Source organism: Pyrus communis, chromosome 15 (genome assembly GCF_041283825.1).
Source record: "Pyrus communis isolate YQ-2024b chromosome 15, ASM4128382v1, whole genome shotgun sequence".
In the NCBI taxonomy this organism is placed as follows: Eukaryota; Viridiplantae; Streptophyta; class Magnoliopsida; order Rosales; family Rosaceae; genus Pyrus; species Pyrus communis.
This window is the reverse complement of record NC_142579.1, coordinates 10019248-10036267: the sequence shown is the minus strand read 5'-3', so window position 1 is coordinate 10036267 and position 17020 is coordinate 10019248. Positions and strand designations below refer to the sequence as shown.

Genomic DNA, 17020 nt, shown 5'->3' with positions numbered 1-17020 from the left:
TGAGGGGAGTAGAAGTAATGGGATGGGGAAATTTGAGCACGTGGGGATAAAAGACGGTAATAGAAGAAGAGATTTTCAGTACGTTCGGAATACTAATTAGTGTATTAAATGTCTTTATAATTTTATATAATGAAATTGGCATATTGAAAATTTTTATCATTGACGGACGAGGGAATTTAAGCACGTGGGGGAAATAATATTTCTATTATATAATTGTTTTTTTCTTCAAGGAAGTAGCTGAGAAGGGCGTGTGGCGTCGAAATTCGAACGCCAATTGTGGGGACCAGCACTCTCGGGATGGGTTTTCGATGAGACTCATTCACGGGTAACCTCCTATCGTGTCCCTCTTTTCTACTGTAACTTCCGCCGTTGCGACTTTTCGTACCAAAACGTTTACGTTGCTAATTTTATTTTATTTTAAGTGAATTGTTATTGATATTTCAAAAATTTCATTTTATATTTTAAATTTTTTATATTTGGAAAGAAAAATACTACAAGTATAGAATGAGATTTTTGAAATGACAATAACACTTCCCTATTTTAATCCTAAATGTAAAGTTTTACTTACTCTTATACGACAAAAAAAAAAAAAAAAAAAAAAAAAAAACAAACAGGGGACGCTACTTGAAAACTGTGCAACCAATGATGTATTTTTTTAGTGTGTAGAAAACACAATTTAGTATACTAAATATAATATAATTAATTTAAAAAAATTAAAAAATTAAAAATGTCAATTCATTATACTACGACACTTAAAGTATCAAATCGTATTTTTAGCGCAATGAATAATTTTTTCCTAACAATCGAATAAGACATTATATGAATATATGACAATCATTAATGTCGTAAATGGTGCAACTAGAAACATACATTAGTTGCAAAATAGTTTTTCTCCACCTAGTGAGGGTGCGTGCTATGTAAACTTAAAATGAAACTTTAGGGAATATCAAATACTGATTTAGATGAAATATAAGAATTTCTCTAATATTTAACTAATATGTCGGTAATATATGAAGAAATATGTTGATTTTAGCTGCAATTTAAAGTTTCTCTGACATATGATGAAATCTAGAGTTCACCCTCTTTCCATATCTTTCTCTAATTTTTTTTTTTTTTTGATATTTTCAAAAAAATATCAATTGTAGGGCGGAAATTTCAAGCCCTTGTAACAAGATTAAGAAAAATAAGTAGTGGAAGTTTACCTCCACTGAAAAGCAAACTCTTTCTATTTACTTTGCTTCATGCTGCTTGGTTGAACCGTCAATGTCAACTTGTCACGTTATTGTATCAATGAAAAATAAATGTCTAGTTCGAGAGATAAAAAATTGCAATTATAAAATCAAAGAGCTAAAGTTCGTTTGGTTGATGGCCAAAAGAAAAGAAAAATGTTCCTTTTTAATTACAGATACTGATATAGTTGATGTATCGAGACACATGATCGTAGAACACAACATAAATCAAAGATACAATTTTGCTTTTATATTTTTTGGTAAATGACAAAAAAACTACCTTAATTATTGGTGACGACACTTTCATAACTCATTTTTTACAAGTGACAATGTCATACCTAATCTTACAAATTTGTGGTAATGTTAGACCTCTATCAATTTTTCTGTTAATTTATCTGTTAAGTACTGACATGGTTTGAGACGGGGGCCACTCACTAATCTAATTGGTTTAAAATATAATTAAATATATTTTTAATAATTCAATATTATAGAATTAAAAAATTAAAAATAAAAAAAACAATTTTTTATTTTTCAAAATGGCCTAGGGGTGCGGGCCTCCTCTTTCCTCCACCTGTACCAACCTTATTCTTCTTCTCTTTGACAGCCACCAAAACCCAAAAACCTTCCTCCACCCGTCCCCCTAACCTTCCCTAACCCACCCCCATCCCCCACCTCTTCCTTTCCCTTACCTCTTCCCGTCCCTTTCGAACCCAAACCCTAACCCTAATTCCCCATTTTTAAATAGAAGCCCTCGACCCCATCGCTCTGATTCTCTCACAGAACCCTAATCCAGATCAGCATCCAGTCCCCTTGAGGTTCACCACCGAGAGCTACTCTATGGAGAGAGGACCTAGATACAGAGCCTACACGGAACTCAGAGAATCGTGACTAAGGAGGAAGTACATGAGCCCAGAGGAGTCCGAAGAACCCGAATCGAAATTGACCCCATTGAAGAAACAAGTCAAATTTCAGACCCATCTGACCGATTCGTGAAAAGGGTATTCCGTTCTCGCTCAATCAATGCTTGATTTCTCAGCCGTGTTACGGAAAGAGAACCGCAAGCAGTCATTGAGGCTTCCGTCGATGCAGGAGATGACTCCGCCGGCAAAGAGTTGGGCGAAAGCCAGGGGAATGACAGTCTTCCACACAACACATATAACAGAGAGAAGTCGCCGCCGACGATTTCATTACGTTGCTCGCTGCCACTACTAATTCCGCCACATGTCCCTTAGCTCTCTCCCTGCTTTATTTGATCCCCAATCCTCGGGCCCCGCACCATTTCTTCGGCGACCTAACGGCACCGTATTGTCACAAGTTCCCAGGCGAGCTCCATCAGCTACACTCTTCGCGATCATGCTTTGGCTGAAACGATGCCGCTGTCGGGCACTCCGCAGCCGAGTAAGCTGTGGAAAGGGGTTTTTGCAATGGCCGGAATCATGACCACGCTTGTCACCTACGACGTTCTCCAGGTCCCTAATTCCCTAGCATTTCTCTAATTCTTCAAATCGATCTCCGTTTTAGCGGCGGAAATGTTGAATCTTTTGCTTCGATTTCTCGCAGGAGAAGATCATAAGAGTGCCGTACGGCGACGACAAGGCATTTTTCAAGTACTCGCTTTTCCTTGTCTTCTGTAACCGCATCACGACGTCGGCGGTATCAGTCGGAGTTTTGTGGGCCAGAAAGAAGGCTCTGGATCCTGTTGCTCCGGTTTACAAGTACGGCCTCGTATCGATTTCAAACATACTAACCATTACAGGTGGAGGAAGGTTTCTGGGTTTTGGTGGCTATCAAAGAGAAGAAGAAGGTTGGTGCGGGTGGAGGAAAGGGGAGGCCCGCACCCCTAGGCCATTTTAATTTTTTTTGTTTTTTTTATTCTTAAATTTTTTAATTTTTTAATATTTAATTATTTTTTAATCCAGTTGGATTAGTAAGTAAACCCCGTCTCTAGCCACGTCAGCACTTAACAAAGAAATTAACAGAAAAACTAACGGAGGTCTGACATTGTCACAAATTCGTAAGATAAGGTATGATATTGTCATTTTAAAAAGATGATGTATGAAAGTGTCGTTCGACCCATAATTGAAGTAGTTTTATGTAATTTACCCTATATTTTTAGTCTACAAGTAGACAGCTTGAAGACGAAATAAAGAAACCCAATTACCAGAAACTCACAGAAACATAGAAAAATGGTGATCTTAATACCATGGACAAATTGAAAGCTTTGAAATTTAAAATGAAATGATGCAAAAAGAGAGAAGCTTTTGGTTTTGGGTTGGATTTGATTTGCGTATACTACCAACTAATGCTGGATAGCATGAAAATAACAGAAAAATGGAACCTGGAGTTGGGTTTGGTATTTTTCTGACCAGGTAGCCATGCCAATGCTGGATAGATGATTGAAGTTGATGATGGCGATGATGATGATGTTACAGCCCATCCTTTTCTTTTGCTTTTTTTTTTTTTTTTAATTAAAAAAAAAAAGATATATGTGTGTGTATGTCTATATATATGATGTTAGACTGTTCATTAATATGTGTGATTTGATTAAAATATGTGTAATTTGTATTGGAATGAAAAAATAAAAAAAAATTGTTAAAGGGTGTTAATTGATGACTTATTAGACTAACGGGTTGGATTTGGATAACTCGTTAACTAAACAGTTTGAGTTTAATGGGTCGGATTGAAACCAACCCAAATCCAATAAACCCGACCTGTTTACAGGTGTACTTACACGCGCATGACTTGTAAGAATATCTTCTCAGGAAAAAAAAAAAAAAAAAACTTCTAAGAATATAAAGAGAGCAAAATGATGAACAAATTTAATTTGGGTTGGGGGTAAATATAATAGTACAAACGTATTATTTTCTATACATGTACCTCAAAACACCTCACCTTTAATTTTATGAGGGAAAAAAAAGTTTTTTTTTTAATTTTTTTAATTTTTATTTTTTGAGAAAAGATTTGACCTTTAATTTAAAGTTTTGAACAAATGATATTTTCTATACTAAAAAGGAGGGGGAGGAGCTTAGCCTTATAATGAGCTAGTAATAATGTAGTTCAAATTTGCATTTGGTGATAATCGAATCTAAGACCTCTCACTTCCAAGTGAAGATGAATATCACTAGATCGTAATACTAAGTGAAAAAAAAGTAAAAATATAAACAACATATTAATAATATTTAGGGTAAAGTACAAAAAACTACCTCAACTATTGAGGTCACGACACTTTTATACCTCATCTTTTAAAATTGACAATGTCATACCTTATCTTACGAATTTGTGGCTGTCACATCCCGGCTCGGGGCGGATCACTTTCCGGGCCCGCTCCACCACCGTAGCACGATATTGTCCACTTTGGGCTTACCATTCCCTCACGGTTTTGTTTTTGGGAACTCACGAGCAACTTCCCAGTGGGTCACCCATCATGGGATTGCTCTAGCCCCCTTCTCGCTTAACTTCGGAGTTCCTACGGAACCCGAAGCCAGTGAGCTCCCAAAAGGCCTCGTGCTAGGTAGGGATGAGAATATACATATAAGGATCACTTCCCTGGGCGATGTGGGATGTCAGAATCCACCCCCCTTAGGGGCCCGACATCCTCGTCGGCACACCACGACCAGGATTAGGCTCTGATACCAAACTGTCACATCCCGGCTCGGGGCGGATCACTTCCCGGGCCCGCTCCACCACCGTAGCACGATATTGTCCGCTTTGGGCTTACCATTCCCTCACGGTTTTGTTTTTGGGAACTCACGAGCAACTTCCCAGTGGGTCACCCATCATGGGATTGCTCTAGCCCCCTTCTCGCTTAACTTCGGAGTTCCTACGGAACCCGAAGCCAGTGAGCTCTCAAAAGACCTCGTGCTAGGTAGGGATGAGAATATACATATAAGGATCACTTCCCTGGGCGATGTAGGATGTCAGAGTGGCAATGTTATACCTTCCATTAGCTTGACATGAAATTCTCAGTTAAGTGCTGACGTGGCTTGATTCAGGGCCCACTTTTTATTAAAAAATTATTAAAAACTAAAACAAAATCATTTAATATTTTTTAAATATTAAAATAATAAAGAAAAGTCAAAAAAAAAAAAAAAACAAAAAAAAAAACAAAACCAAACCTTTCGTCCCTCCCTCCCTCCCTCCCTCATCTACCTGCTGCAACCCAGAAAACAAAAGAAGGGAAAAAAAAAAAAAAAAAACTTCATCCCTTCCCCTTCCCCCCCCCCCCCACGTTCTTCTCTCTTCTCCCCCACCCCCTCTTCTCCCCACCCGAGCCTCTACCTGCAACCCAAAAAAAAAAAAAAAAAAAAAAAAAAAATCCCAGTTCGTCTTCCCCTCGCATCCACCCTCCGCACCCACCTTTGCATCCACCCCTCGCGGAATTGGCTTGGCGAACGGGATCTGGGTTTTCTTCTTCTTCTTCTTCTTTTTCTTTTTGGGTTGCAGGGGGTTGGATTTGTTTTGGGGGGAGGGGGGACAAATTGTGTTGGGGTTTTTGTTTTCTTCTTCTTCGGGGGGTTGGGGGTTAATGGGTTTTCAATTTTTTTTTTCTTTTTTTTTGGTTGAAGAGTAAGCAGGGAAGAAGATGAAGATGAAGATGGGGAGAGAGAGAAAGGGGGGGGGGGGCGGGGAAGGGGGTAGAAGGGACGAAAGGTTTTGATTTTTGTTTTTTAACTTTTTTTATTATTTTAATATTTAAAAATATTAAATGATTTATTTTTAGTTTTTTTAATATTATTTTAATTTTTTTTTATAGAAAGTGGGGTTTGGATCAAGCCACATCAGCATTTAATTGACAAATTAACGGCAGACTAACAGAAGGTATAACATTGGCACAAATTCGTAAGATGAGGTATGACACTGTCAATTTTAAAAAATGAGGTATGAAAGTGTTGTGACACCAATAGTTAAGGTAGTTTTTTGTATTTTACCCTAATATTTATGTTAAGTATAAATGTATTGTGACACCTAAATGCATTTAAAATAAACAAAAATTATAAATTCTACCACTACAGCTGGCACCCACTTCAAGTACCACCCAATTTCTCATTTCTCAAAATTTTTTATTTGTTTATTTTTATGTTTTGGAATAGGTCAATATGAATTTATGATGCGTGATTTATACGCACACAAATTAAACCCTCTTTTTATCAATTGTAGTAAGTATGTAAGTAGGGATCGTTCTGGACCGGGGATTAGGAGGGATTGTTAATCACTTGGATTTGACTCAAAAACATAAAAACAAAGTTAAAAACGTTCACAAAGACTCAAAGGACTCAAAACAAGTTCAAAAGACTCAAAACTGCCTAAAAACACTAACTAGGCAGTTTCTGACCTTAAACCCAATGTTGGACGAATTTAAGATTATGGCTTGATTCAAACGTAAAATAACAATATAAAACACTATACTAGACTCAAAGAATGCAAAACTAAACTTTTAAAACACTAAAACAAACCAAAAGACTCAAAACAACACAAACACACTCAAATCTGCCTAAAAACCACTTTCTGGGCAGATTTGAGCACAAACACAAATTTGGACGAATTTGTGTAACAAAATGACTCAAAACTCTTATAAACACAAACTAAGACACTTTCTAACTAAATTAGACAATAAAGTAAAGGGGGATTTTAATTTGACGAAAATTGAAATAACGAAACAAGTTTAATAAACTAGACAAAATGTAAATATGAATGCGATGAAAATGAATGGATGAATGCTAGCTAGAAGGTTCTTCTCCACACATGTTACACTTGCATAATAAAATGATTTCCAATTGCATTTCAATAAACCATGAATTCTCAACACCCCAAGTTAACCGTGATGCACTAATTAACCTTCAAATCTTCCTAACGTTATTGAATTGGATGGGTTAGCGCATACAACAATTCAAAACATTCCCCACAAGTCCCCTACATGATTGCATAATAGAGATACAAGCAAGAATCATTACGCTCTATGAAAATTATAAGTGTTGACGAGGCATTCGTTACTATGGAATACGCATGAAACTTATGCCAAGAATTCGTTTAACGCGATTGTTTATAAGCAACCTCCACTACTTGTGAATATAAGTTCGTAACTATTAGGTGAAACTCACTTATATTCTAGCGTCATATTCATGCATGAAAATTAAGCGTGCACTCTCAATAAACATACATAAATAAGTTATCAATCAAACGGTTAAACAAATTGAATCACAACTTATGAAACGCAATTAGAAGTAATCAAATCAAAATGCAAGCATAAACATATATTTCGAATTTCCTCATAACTTTGAAATCAAAGAAACACCTAAACATTCCAACAACTCAAACTTGAATTGTATGAACGTTTAGGCACTCTTCTCTTCCATTCCTCATACGTACAAAACAAAGAGTATTGAAATTAACATTGAAATCAAAGAAACACCTAAACATTCCAACAACTCAAACTTGAATTGTATGAACGTTTAGGCACTCTTCTCTTCCTCTTCGTTGTAGCACAAGGTCTAAGGATAGTTTGATGGTGTGAATGGTTTGGGGAGTGGTGAAAATGGAAGGATGGTGTTTGGATTGTAAGGGAAACTCACGGCACAAAGGGGGAAGTGTTGGTGGTATGTACAATGGAATGGAAGTGTTTATGGAATGGATGAATTTCTGGCACAAAGGCCTTATTTCTGTGGTGAATGGATCCCCCCCTTTGTGGCTGCAATGAAGGTTTATTTATAGGTGAAATGGGGGGAACATGACAGCTAGGAACTTGGTGGAAATCTGGAATGGTGATGGGAGATGCATGTGGCTGATTTATGCATGTGATTAAAGGGTGGAAATGCATGTGCAATGTTGGAAATCAGATGGGAGAAAGGTGGATGCATGTGTTGGCTGATTTAAAGAATGTGAGGGAATGATGAAAGGGGAAACATGACAGCTAGTATGAATGCATGTGAATATGCTAGAAATCTGATGGGAATGAATGATTAAATGTGAATGGCTGATTAGAATCTAGGGTGCATGTGGGTTAGAAATGCATGTGGGTGAATGTTTGAATGATTAAAGGGGAAACATGACAGCTAGGTTGGTTGGTGGCTGCCATGGAGGTGTGGAATGATGGAATTGCACAAGGGGAATGCATGTGCACGGTTTTGGTGTGGAGAAATGATTATGGATGCATGTGTTGAATGATTTCTTGGTGAGGGATGTGGAGTGGCTGGAATGATGAAAGAATAAAGGGTGCATGTGGGTTAATTAATTAAAGGGAGTGCATGTGCAATGTTGTTGTTGGTGCAATGATGGAGGAACAAGTGCATGTGGCTGAAATGTGGAAGGTGTGTGGCTACTTCAAGTAGGAATCCTTGTGACATCAACTCTTCAATTTCGTCCATTCCTTTTGCTCCAAGTATAAGTTATCCCTTCCAAGTCCAATTTTGCTCCAAAATGCTCCAAAATGCATCTTTTTGCTTCCTTAGCCACATGAACCTAAAAACACACGAAAATGGCTTAAACGCCAAAAACAACTATGAATTAACAATATAAATGCATGAAAACAAGCTAAGTAAGTCGCCTAAATATGCTCCTATCAATTTATACACTGCAATCCAATGTTTGTTTCATGATTCTAATTTTTACATTTGGATCCAGATGTTACATTGTCGTGTTAGTTTTCTGTTTTCGTTTTTCCATCACTCACACGCCTCCTACACTTCACACCTTGTGCGACTCTTTATTTTCACATTTGGGTTCAGATACTGCAATGCAGTGTTTGTTTCCTAATTTTTTTTTTTGTTTTTGTTTTTGTTTTACATTTGGATTCAGACATTATTACAATGCAGTGTCTATTTTCTTGTTTTGTTTTTTTACATTTTGATTCAGATGCTGCGTTTTAGTGTTTGTTTCATGGTTCCCTTTTTTTCCATCACTCACATGTTTCCTATGCTTCAGACCTCACGTGACTTTTGATTTTGACATTTGGATTCAGACACTGCAATGTAGTGTCCATTTCCTAATTCGGTTTTTTTACATTATTTTTACGTTTAGGTTCTGACACTGCAATACAACATCATTTTCCTGGTTCTGTTTTTCTACATTTTGATTCAGACCCTGCGTTGGAGTGTCCGTTTTCTTGTTCTTAAATGCATACCATTGAACTTTGTGCTCTCTCATCTCATCGTTACTCTCTTGGCAAGCTCTTCTACTTAACTGGACTAGCTCTCCTCTGCTTAATCTTCTATAAAATATTTATTCGCCGAATTAATCAAATCAAACCCCATCATCGTGGGCACCCCCCTCCCCCCACCCCTAAAATTCATCGTGGGCATGTGAGGCTCTTGGCCTTGACCTAAGGTGTTATTTGTTTTGTAGGTGCAATTTTGTTCAAGAACAAGAAGGAAAAAAATTTGCATCCACAAATTGTTGCTTTCATTGAGAGTTGAGTCACACACTCGTAGAAGACTCTTGCATCTAAGGTCTTTTGTTTTCTTGTTCATTTGAGGATTTTTCGTATGTTCTTATTCTTAGAATTTTTATTTCTAAAAATTATTTGGTAAAATGTAAAAGAAAAGTACAATGGCAAGGGATTCGAAAACCTCGACGAATGGAAATTCCAACGTTCAAGGATTAGGACTGCGACGATCTACAAGGCTTAACACAACGATGAGTGGAGCGGCACCACCCCCACGAGGCACCACCATGGTAACCATCATAGTGGTCACCATTGTAGCTACTTATGACTCGAAGGCCATGACCCAACCTGTGCCACTTCAACCTTCAAGGACCCAAGCCCTAGTCGAGTCAGCCCGTGCCGTCCAAACCTAATGCATTGCCAAGTCGAGCCCAAGCCTTGCACCCACGTTCACCACATGCCGAGCAGCCCACTCCCATGGCCCAACCTGCTCTCGAGGCTTTCCAAGTAGCCCTAATCGGTCCAAGATTAGTCCAACCATCCAGACTTCAAATTTCTGGACCCACGATTGAACCCAGAGCATTCTTACCACAATTCTCCGCGGATCTGACATTCTTCAATTCAAATCTCGCGCTCGGAGCCTACCACACTTCCACTGCTCAAGGTGATGCATTCCTTCCAACCTTTTCCAATCCAAATGGCGAATAACACTTGTCTTGACAAGTCATAGAGTTGACGAGCGCCCTTGCACAATAGACGACCTTGGTGAACAACATAAGCAGCACCCTTCACGAACGAGATTGAGCAGGTAGAACCTCCGCGCAAGTTTAGCATGCCACATTTCACATCTTTCAAAGGAGATGAAGATCTGGAAAGGCATTTGAAGCATTACCGAAGCGCAATGATCCTTTAATGGAACAACGATGCTGTTATGTGCAAGATATTCGCCATTATTTTGCAAGGCGAGGCACGAGATTGGTTCCGCACCTTGCCGCTGCAATCCATCCGTAGTTTTGATGATCTTTCCTTGGTTTTCACCAAAGAATACTTATTATACCGCTCAATCAAGAAAAAGTCCGACCATTTGTTCAATGTGAAGAAGAACCCAAAAGAGTCACTTCGTGACTACATGAAGAGGTTCAAAGCAGAAAAGGCGAAGATAGTCGGATGTGACAACTCGATAGCAAGTGCAACTTTCCAAAAAAGACTTCCAGCAGACCACTTACTGTTCGGAGAGTTGATTATGAAAGAAGATTTAACTCTGGCAGATTCTTTCGCTCTGGCAGAGAAGCATACATTATGGGACGAGGCTCGATGAGCAAATAAGGCGCCAGAGCAGCCTAAAAAAGAGTCGGCAGTGGCTTAAAAGAAGGTGGATGGGAAGCAGTCCGACAAAAGCAGGCTAGAGGCCAAGTGCAGGGACCAACCCACAACCAAGGAAGGCCTGACGACTAAGAACTACTCTAAGTTCTCAATCCCAATCCACCAAATCCTTCGCGACGTCAAGAATAAACCGTGGTTTAACCTACCAAAATAATCAAAGAGAGATACTTCCAAGTGAGATCACACCAAGTATTGCGCATTCCACTGAGGTCATGGTCACACAACCGACGACTGCTACACTTGGAAGAACTACCTAGAAAAACTCGTAAAAGAAGGCAAGGTTGATAGATACTTGGACAAGCCAGCTGTGCAGCCTAGAAGGAATACAAATGACGACCAATAACCACCAACCAAAACGATTCAGATCAATGGCATCTTCACCGAATCTGAGCACTTGGGGGCCACCAACAACTGCAAAAAGAGAAAGATCCAGCAGGCTCTACTAGTCTCACAGATCCAAGCAGTCGATACCTAACCTAGACCCATCATTGGCTTCACCGAGAAGGATGCAGAAGACGTTGACTTTCCACACGACGATGCACTAGTATTATCTGTCCAACTAGCCTATGCTATAGTCGACAGAATGATGGTTGACAATGGAAGTGCAGTTAACCTACTTCAGCTCTCAGTAATTTAGAAGATGGGCCTGGAAAGCACAATCATACGCCAAGAGGTGGTACTCATCAGATTCAACATGCACACCTCGACTGTTATCGGCCACATCACACTTGACGTGAAAACATCGTCAGTTGTCTCAAAGCAGAAATTCACGATCTTAAGCGACCCATCTCCCTACAATGAGATTCTTCGGAGACCTTGGTTGATCAAGTTGGATGCCGTCATTTCTGTTAAGTATAAAAAAAATTCGATTTCGTATCCCGGGAGGAAGAGTCAGAGAAATCAAGTTTGATTAGGCTGCATCTCGACGATGCACTATGTAACTATTGAAGGAATCAAAGAAGAGAACCTTTACCCTCGTAGACGCTACTGAGGTCCAAAGGGACGAAAAAGCTACCAAATAGCAATTACAGCAAGTAGATAAAGAAATTGGTGCTCAAACAGATGAGATAGGATGGAAACCCAAAGAGGATGCCAATGACATCATTTTTGATCCCCAGTAACCGAAAAAGATGGCTAGAATCGACTCACATCTAAGCCCAGTTGAGAAGGAAGAGCTCATGACTTTCCTTAGGGAAAATCGTGACGTCTTTGCATGGTCACCTTCTGACATGCCTAACATCGACCCCAAGATAGCTTGCCACAAGTTGCACGTTGACCCCGCTACCAAACCGATGATCTAAAAGAGAAGACATTTCGCACTTGAGTGAGTAGCGATCATCGAAGTGGAAATTGACAGGCTACTAGAGGCCAACCGAGAAGGAAGAGTTCACGACTTTCCTTAGGGAAAATCATGACGTTTTTGCATGGGCACCTTCCGACATGCACGTCATCAACTCTAAGATAGCTTGCCACAAGTTGCACGTCGACCCCGCTGCCAAACCGATGTTCCAAAAGAGAAGACATTACACACCCGAGCGGTAGCGATCATCAATGCAGAAATTGACAAGCTACTGGAGGCCAAATTCATAGAAGAGGTAGCACACTTTGCATGGTTTGCCAACGTTATGCTAGTCGTGAAGAAAGAGAAGGAGAAATTGACAAGCTACTGGAGGCCATATCCTTATCCGCTTCCCCGAATCGATCTATTGGTAGAACTTCTGGGAACTAACTGCTAGGCTTTTTGGACGCGTACTCCGGCTATAACCAAATAGCCATGTACGATCCCGACAAGGAGAAAACCTCATTCGTGATCGAGCGAGGCACTTACTGCTACAAGGTCATGCCCTTTGGCCTTAAGAATGTGGGAGCCACTTACCAAAGGTTAGTAAACATGATGTTCAAGAAAAAAATTGGGGTAACCATGGAGGTTTATGTCGACGACATCATGATAAAGGGCAAGCAGCGGCAAGACCATATCGGCAACCTAGCGGAAACTTTCAGCATCCTCAGAAACTACAAGATGAAAGTTAACCTCACCAAATGCACATTCGAAGTATCGTCAGACAGATTCTTAAGGTACCTAGTAATCAAACGAGGAATCGAAGCACATCCTAAGCAAATCCGAGCTATCCTAGAGATGAAATCTCCCACTACCTTGAAGGAGATCCAAAGCTTGACTAGACGAGTAGCCAATTTCAACTACTTTTTTTCGCGGTCCACCGATTGATGCAAGCCGTTTTTTAAGGCTATTAAGAGGGCACAACAAGACAAATGGGATGAAGAGTGCCAAAGAGCTTTCTAAGACCTGAAGAAATATCTTACATTACCTTCCTTACTATCCAAGCCGGAAGCAACGGAGGACTTATACATCTACTTGGAAGTCTCAGAAGTAGTAGTAAGCTCTGCCCTTATACGGAAGAGCTGGGGGCCCAACTACAGGTGTTTTACACTTCTAAAACTCTTCTTGATGTGGAGATTAGATACCCAAAGATCAACAAAATTAATTTTGGCACTAGTTGTTGTGGCTCGGAAGCTTAGACTATACTTTCAAGCTCATACAGTCATCGTCATGACTCAATATCCTCTACGATCAATCCTACATGGTCTGGACGCTTCTCAACGAGTGATGAAATATGCATTGGAACTTGGCCAATATGGTTTAGTTTTCCTGCCCTGCACGGTGATAAAGGCCTAAGCCTTAGCAGACTTCATAGCAGAATTGACGCTTAGCCTAGGCGATGCAACAGAGAGGCCCAACGACGCCACAGAAGCAGCTGAGCATACCTTAGTCGTGTCTGCTCCCTCCAACGGAGACTTCTGGTATTTGCATGTCGACGACACATCCAATTACAAAGGCTTAGGAGCAGGTGCGGTCTTTGTCACCCCAAATGGTTCAATGATCGAGTAGGCGATCACTTTTGGCTTCAAAACATTTAACAATGAAGTAGAGTAGAAGGCCCTACTAGTAGGCCTGTGAATGGCAAAAGACTTGGCGGTGAAAAAGCTCGCAATTCATTCCGATTCTTAGCTAATCACCAGCCAGACTTCTGGGAAGTACATGGAAAAACATCTGAAGATGGCGCAATACTTAGAGAAGGTACGCAAACAACTTGAGACATTTCTGACTTACATTCTTACTCAAGTTCAGCGAGTGGATAACACCCACGCAGACGCGCTAGTTAACCTAGGCTTCGCCTTCGTTCACTATCTCAAACGCTTTATTTCGGAAGAGTATTTAGACAAGCCAAGCATAGAAGCAGAGTCGGCAGCCAAAGTGTCACAGGTTAATATAACTCCCAACTGGAAAATTTCTATTTTAGACTACCTGGTCAATGGCACACTCACCACAGAAGGATTGGAGTCTAGAAAGCTCCAAATAAAGGCAGCACACTACTACTTGTGGAACGACATTCTTGTTCGAAGATCCTACACCAAACCACATCTCTGTTGCCTAGTGCTTCCCGATGGCCTAAAGGTTCTAAGCTCAATCCACGAAGGCATTTGTAATCACTCCAGAGGCTGATCATTAGCACAGAATGCTCTTAATGCAAGCTACTACTGACTACTATGTACCAAGATGCTAAGGAGTTAGTATAAAAGTGCAACTGCTGCCAACACTACAAGTCAGTATCAACACTGCCTGCCAGCAAACTTCACTCGTAAACGAGTCCTTAGCCGTTTTTGTAGTGAGCAATCGACTTGGTAAGGCCAATGTTGCCCGTTACTGAAGGCAGATGCATGATGATCGTGGCAACCGATTACTTCACCAAATGGGTAGAAAAAGAGCCTATGACAACCATGACTCAGACGGACATAGAACGCTTCATATGGAGGAACATCATCTGCCAGTTCGCCATCCCTTAGTCCATTGTCACTGACAACGACCCACAATTCGTGGGTAAAGATTTGGCAAAGTTCTTCCAAAAGTATGGCATTAAGCGGCATATTGTTGGAAGTATGCCCACAAAGCCACTCATTTGATGTAATAGCTTTTTGGAATACTTAATGTATTAAACTTTTATATGTTTAATGGAAGGCAAAGCTTATTGTTAATCACTATTTATTGTATCTTGTGTTTAAGCAATAAGGGAATCCAAGGAATGTATTTGATCTAAGAGATAAGTAATCTAAGTAAGTTAGATTTTCGAGACCTTTCTCTTATGATCATTCCTAAAACGTTCCTAGCCATAGGGTTGCCAATTGGGCATTGACAATCTGCTAAGGTTAGTATGTGTTATGTCGACTCAAGTATGGATATGACAAGTCTTAAGTCATTTAGTGTTGGACACTAAGACAAACACATAGGTGCTCGAAAGAGTAATCGAGTACATTGAACTATGATCAAAAGAGAGTTCAAACATACATGTCATGTAAGAACTCGATGGTTACAATATGCAAAGTAGTCCTTTGACCTGAGGCATCATAGATGTCTAATGGTTAGGTCCTTGATCTTTGATCGTGTCAAATGGCATTCCTTTGGAGTGCCCACGGCATGGTTGGGGTCAAGCTATCTAGTCATGTAGGCATATGAATGCACAACAAGGGATCTCTAACCTTCCATGGTGGAAGGAGAATACTCTAAGATATGATTCGAGAGTCTTTGGCCAAAGCATATAAATATGACTTAGGAAGTTTGTTCCAAATCTTATTCAAGCGAATCATATAGGGAAGTATCACATTGGATAGTAGACATGAAACAAACTATCACTTCAACAATGTGATTAAGAGTATTGTATTAGAGAATGACCGTATTGCATTGTAGTTGTAACTGGATAGGTTCTCCAACCACTTCTACTTAGCTTGGGTAACCATAACATGCTGCTAGGTGTCACTCATGGTTTGTGGAAGCCCTAAAGATTAGCAAACACTAATCTTAAGGGAGAATTGAAATATGGTTTCAATTCACAATCGATAGTTAAGAGTAACATCGCCCACTGCCTCGCTAATTGGAACCTAATGGATCGTACACCGAGTAAGGATGAAAGTGAAGTAATTAAATGAAATGGATAAGCAATTAAATGGTTAATTGAAGTATGGTCAAAGTTAATTAATTAGTTAATTAATTATACGAAACGTTCGTATTGGACTTCTAAGTTGGTTTTGGGTTTAGGGGCCCAAAAGTGTTTTGGTCCACAAGGCCCATTATGTTTAAGTTGTATGACAACTAAAACAAAATGGGCAATTAGCCCAAACACTTAGAGAGGGCCAGCCATGAATAGTGAGGGATACCAAACTTGTGTTAATTACAAGTTTGCCACTCACAAGAAATGAAGTATAAATTCAAAATTATAACTTTATTTCATTTAGGGTTTTTCTTGATGAAATTGGGTGAAATTATTCTCTCTATTTCAACAAGGGAGGCCGGCCACTTAGGGAGGGATATCTAGCAATTTCCTCTCCCCTAAGTCATCCAATTTTATCTTCACAATTAATCTTTGGTGTAGAGACTTGGAGACATCAAGCTTTTGGTGTTTTGGAGAACATATCCTCAAATCCTCAAGGAAGCAAAGGAGGTGACTTGAAGGCCCTCCACTTGGGTGAATCCCTTGTGTAATCAAGGATGAGCTACAAGGGTAATGATTCTCTAAATCCTTTCTTCTCTTTAATGTTGTTAAAGAGTTATGGTTCACCATATACTAGGCTTTGAAAGTCATGGGTTTTATGAATTGTTTTTGGATGCATGCCTACTTTAATTTGTTAATAGTTTGCCTATGTATTCAAATGTTCTTTACATGTTCTTAGCTAGGACATAAATTTTCTTTCAAGTGGTATTAGAGCCTAGGCCTAGTTTATGGTGGATCCTTTTGGGTTTTGTGATTTTTCATAATATGTGATTTAAATGTTGTAAATGTTACAAGCTTTGTTCTTGCTTTGAATATAAATTTTGTTTGAAAATTTAGCATCTCAAATGTTGTAGATGTAGTTCATATAATCATGAATATTGGAACTAAAATTTGGTGCCAAGTATTTTGGGATTTTCGGCCAAATCCAAAGGGTGATTTTTTGGGTTCATGTTAGGCTTGTTAAAATG

The 17020-nt window shown here is 39.5% G+C and overlaps 3 protein-coding genes across 3 annotated transcripts; all 3 read left to right on the top strand.

Moving 5' to 3' along the window:
• The first annotated feature begins 1866 nt into the window (after positions 1-1866).
• Positions 1867-3147, top strand: LOC148690510 (UDP-galactose/UDP-glucose transporter 5B-like). The gene is made up of 2 exons (XM_088686688.1): positions 1867-2698; positions 2790-3147. Exons 1-2 carry the CDS (start codon positions 2600-2602, stop codon positions 3081-3083), a joined length of 393 nt encoding a protein of 130 aa, XP_088542814.1. The 5' UTR covers positions 1867-2599; the 3' UTR covers positions 3084-3147.
• A 7390-nt stretch (positions 3148-10537) lies between these two features.
• On the top strand, positions 10538-10924 carry LOC148690509 (uncharacterized). Its single transcript, XM_088684935.1, has one exon. It carries the CDS (start codon positions 10538-10540, stop codon positions 10922-10924), a length of 387 nt encoding a protein of 128 aa, XP_088541061.1.
• Positions 10925-14065: 3141 nt separating this feature from the next.
• On the top strand, positions 14066-14512 carry LOC137726048 (uncharacterized). The gene has a single exon (XM_068464911.2). It carries the CDS (start codon positions 14066-14068, stop codon positions 14510-14512), a length of 447 nt encoding a protein of 148 aa, XP_068321012.1.
• Positions 14513-17020: the final 2508 nt, after the last annotated feature.

What these genes read in the sequence shown, in the direction of transcription:
- LOC148690510 (XM_088686688.1), top strand. Translation starts at nt 2,600, where the DNA reads ATGCCGCTGTCGGGCACTCCGCAGCCGAGTAAGCTGTGGAAAGGGGTT. An exon ending in TCACCTACGACGTTCTCCAG is followed by an intron (nt 2,699 to 2,789) that starts GTCCCTAATTCC and finishes GATTTCTCGCAG; the next exon opens with GAGAAGATCATAAGAGTGCC.
- LOC148690509 (XM_088684935.1), top strand. Translation starts at nt 10,538, where the DNA reads ATGTGCAAGATATTCGCCATTATTTTGCAAGGCGAGGCACGAGATTGG.
- LOC137726048 (XM_068464911.2), top strand. Translation starts at nt 14,066, where the DNA reads ATGGCGCAATACTTAGAGAAGGTACGCAAACAACTTGAGACATTTCTG.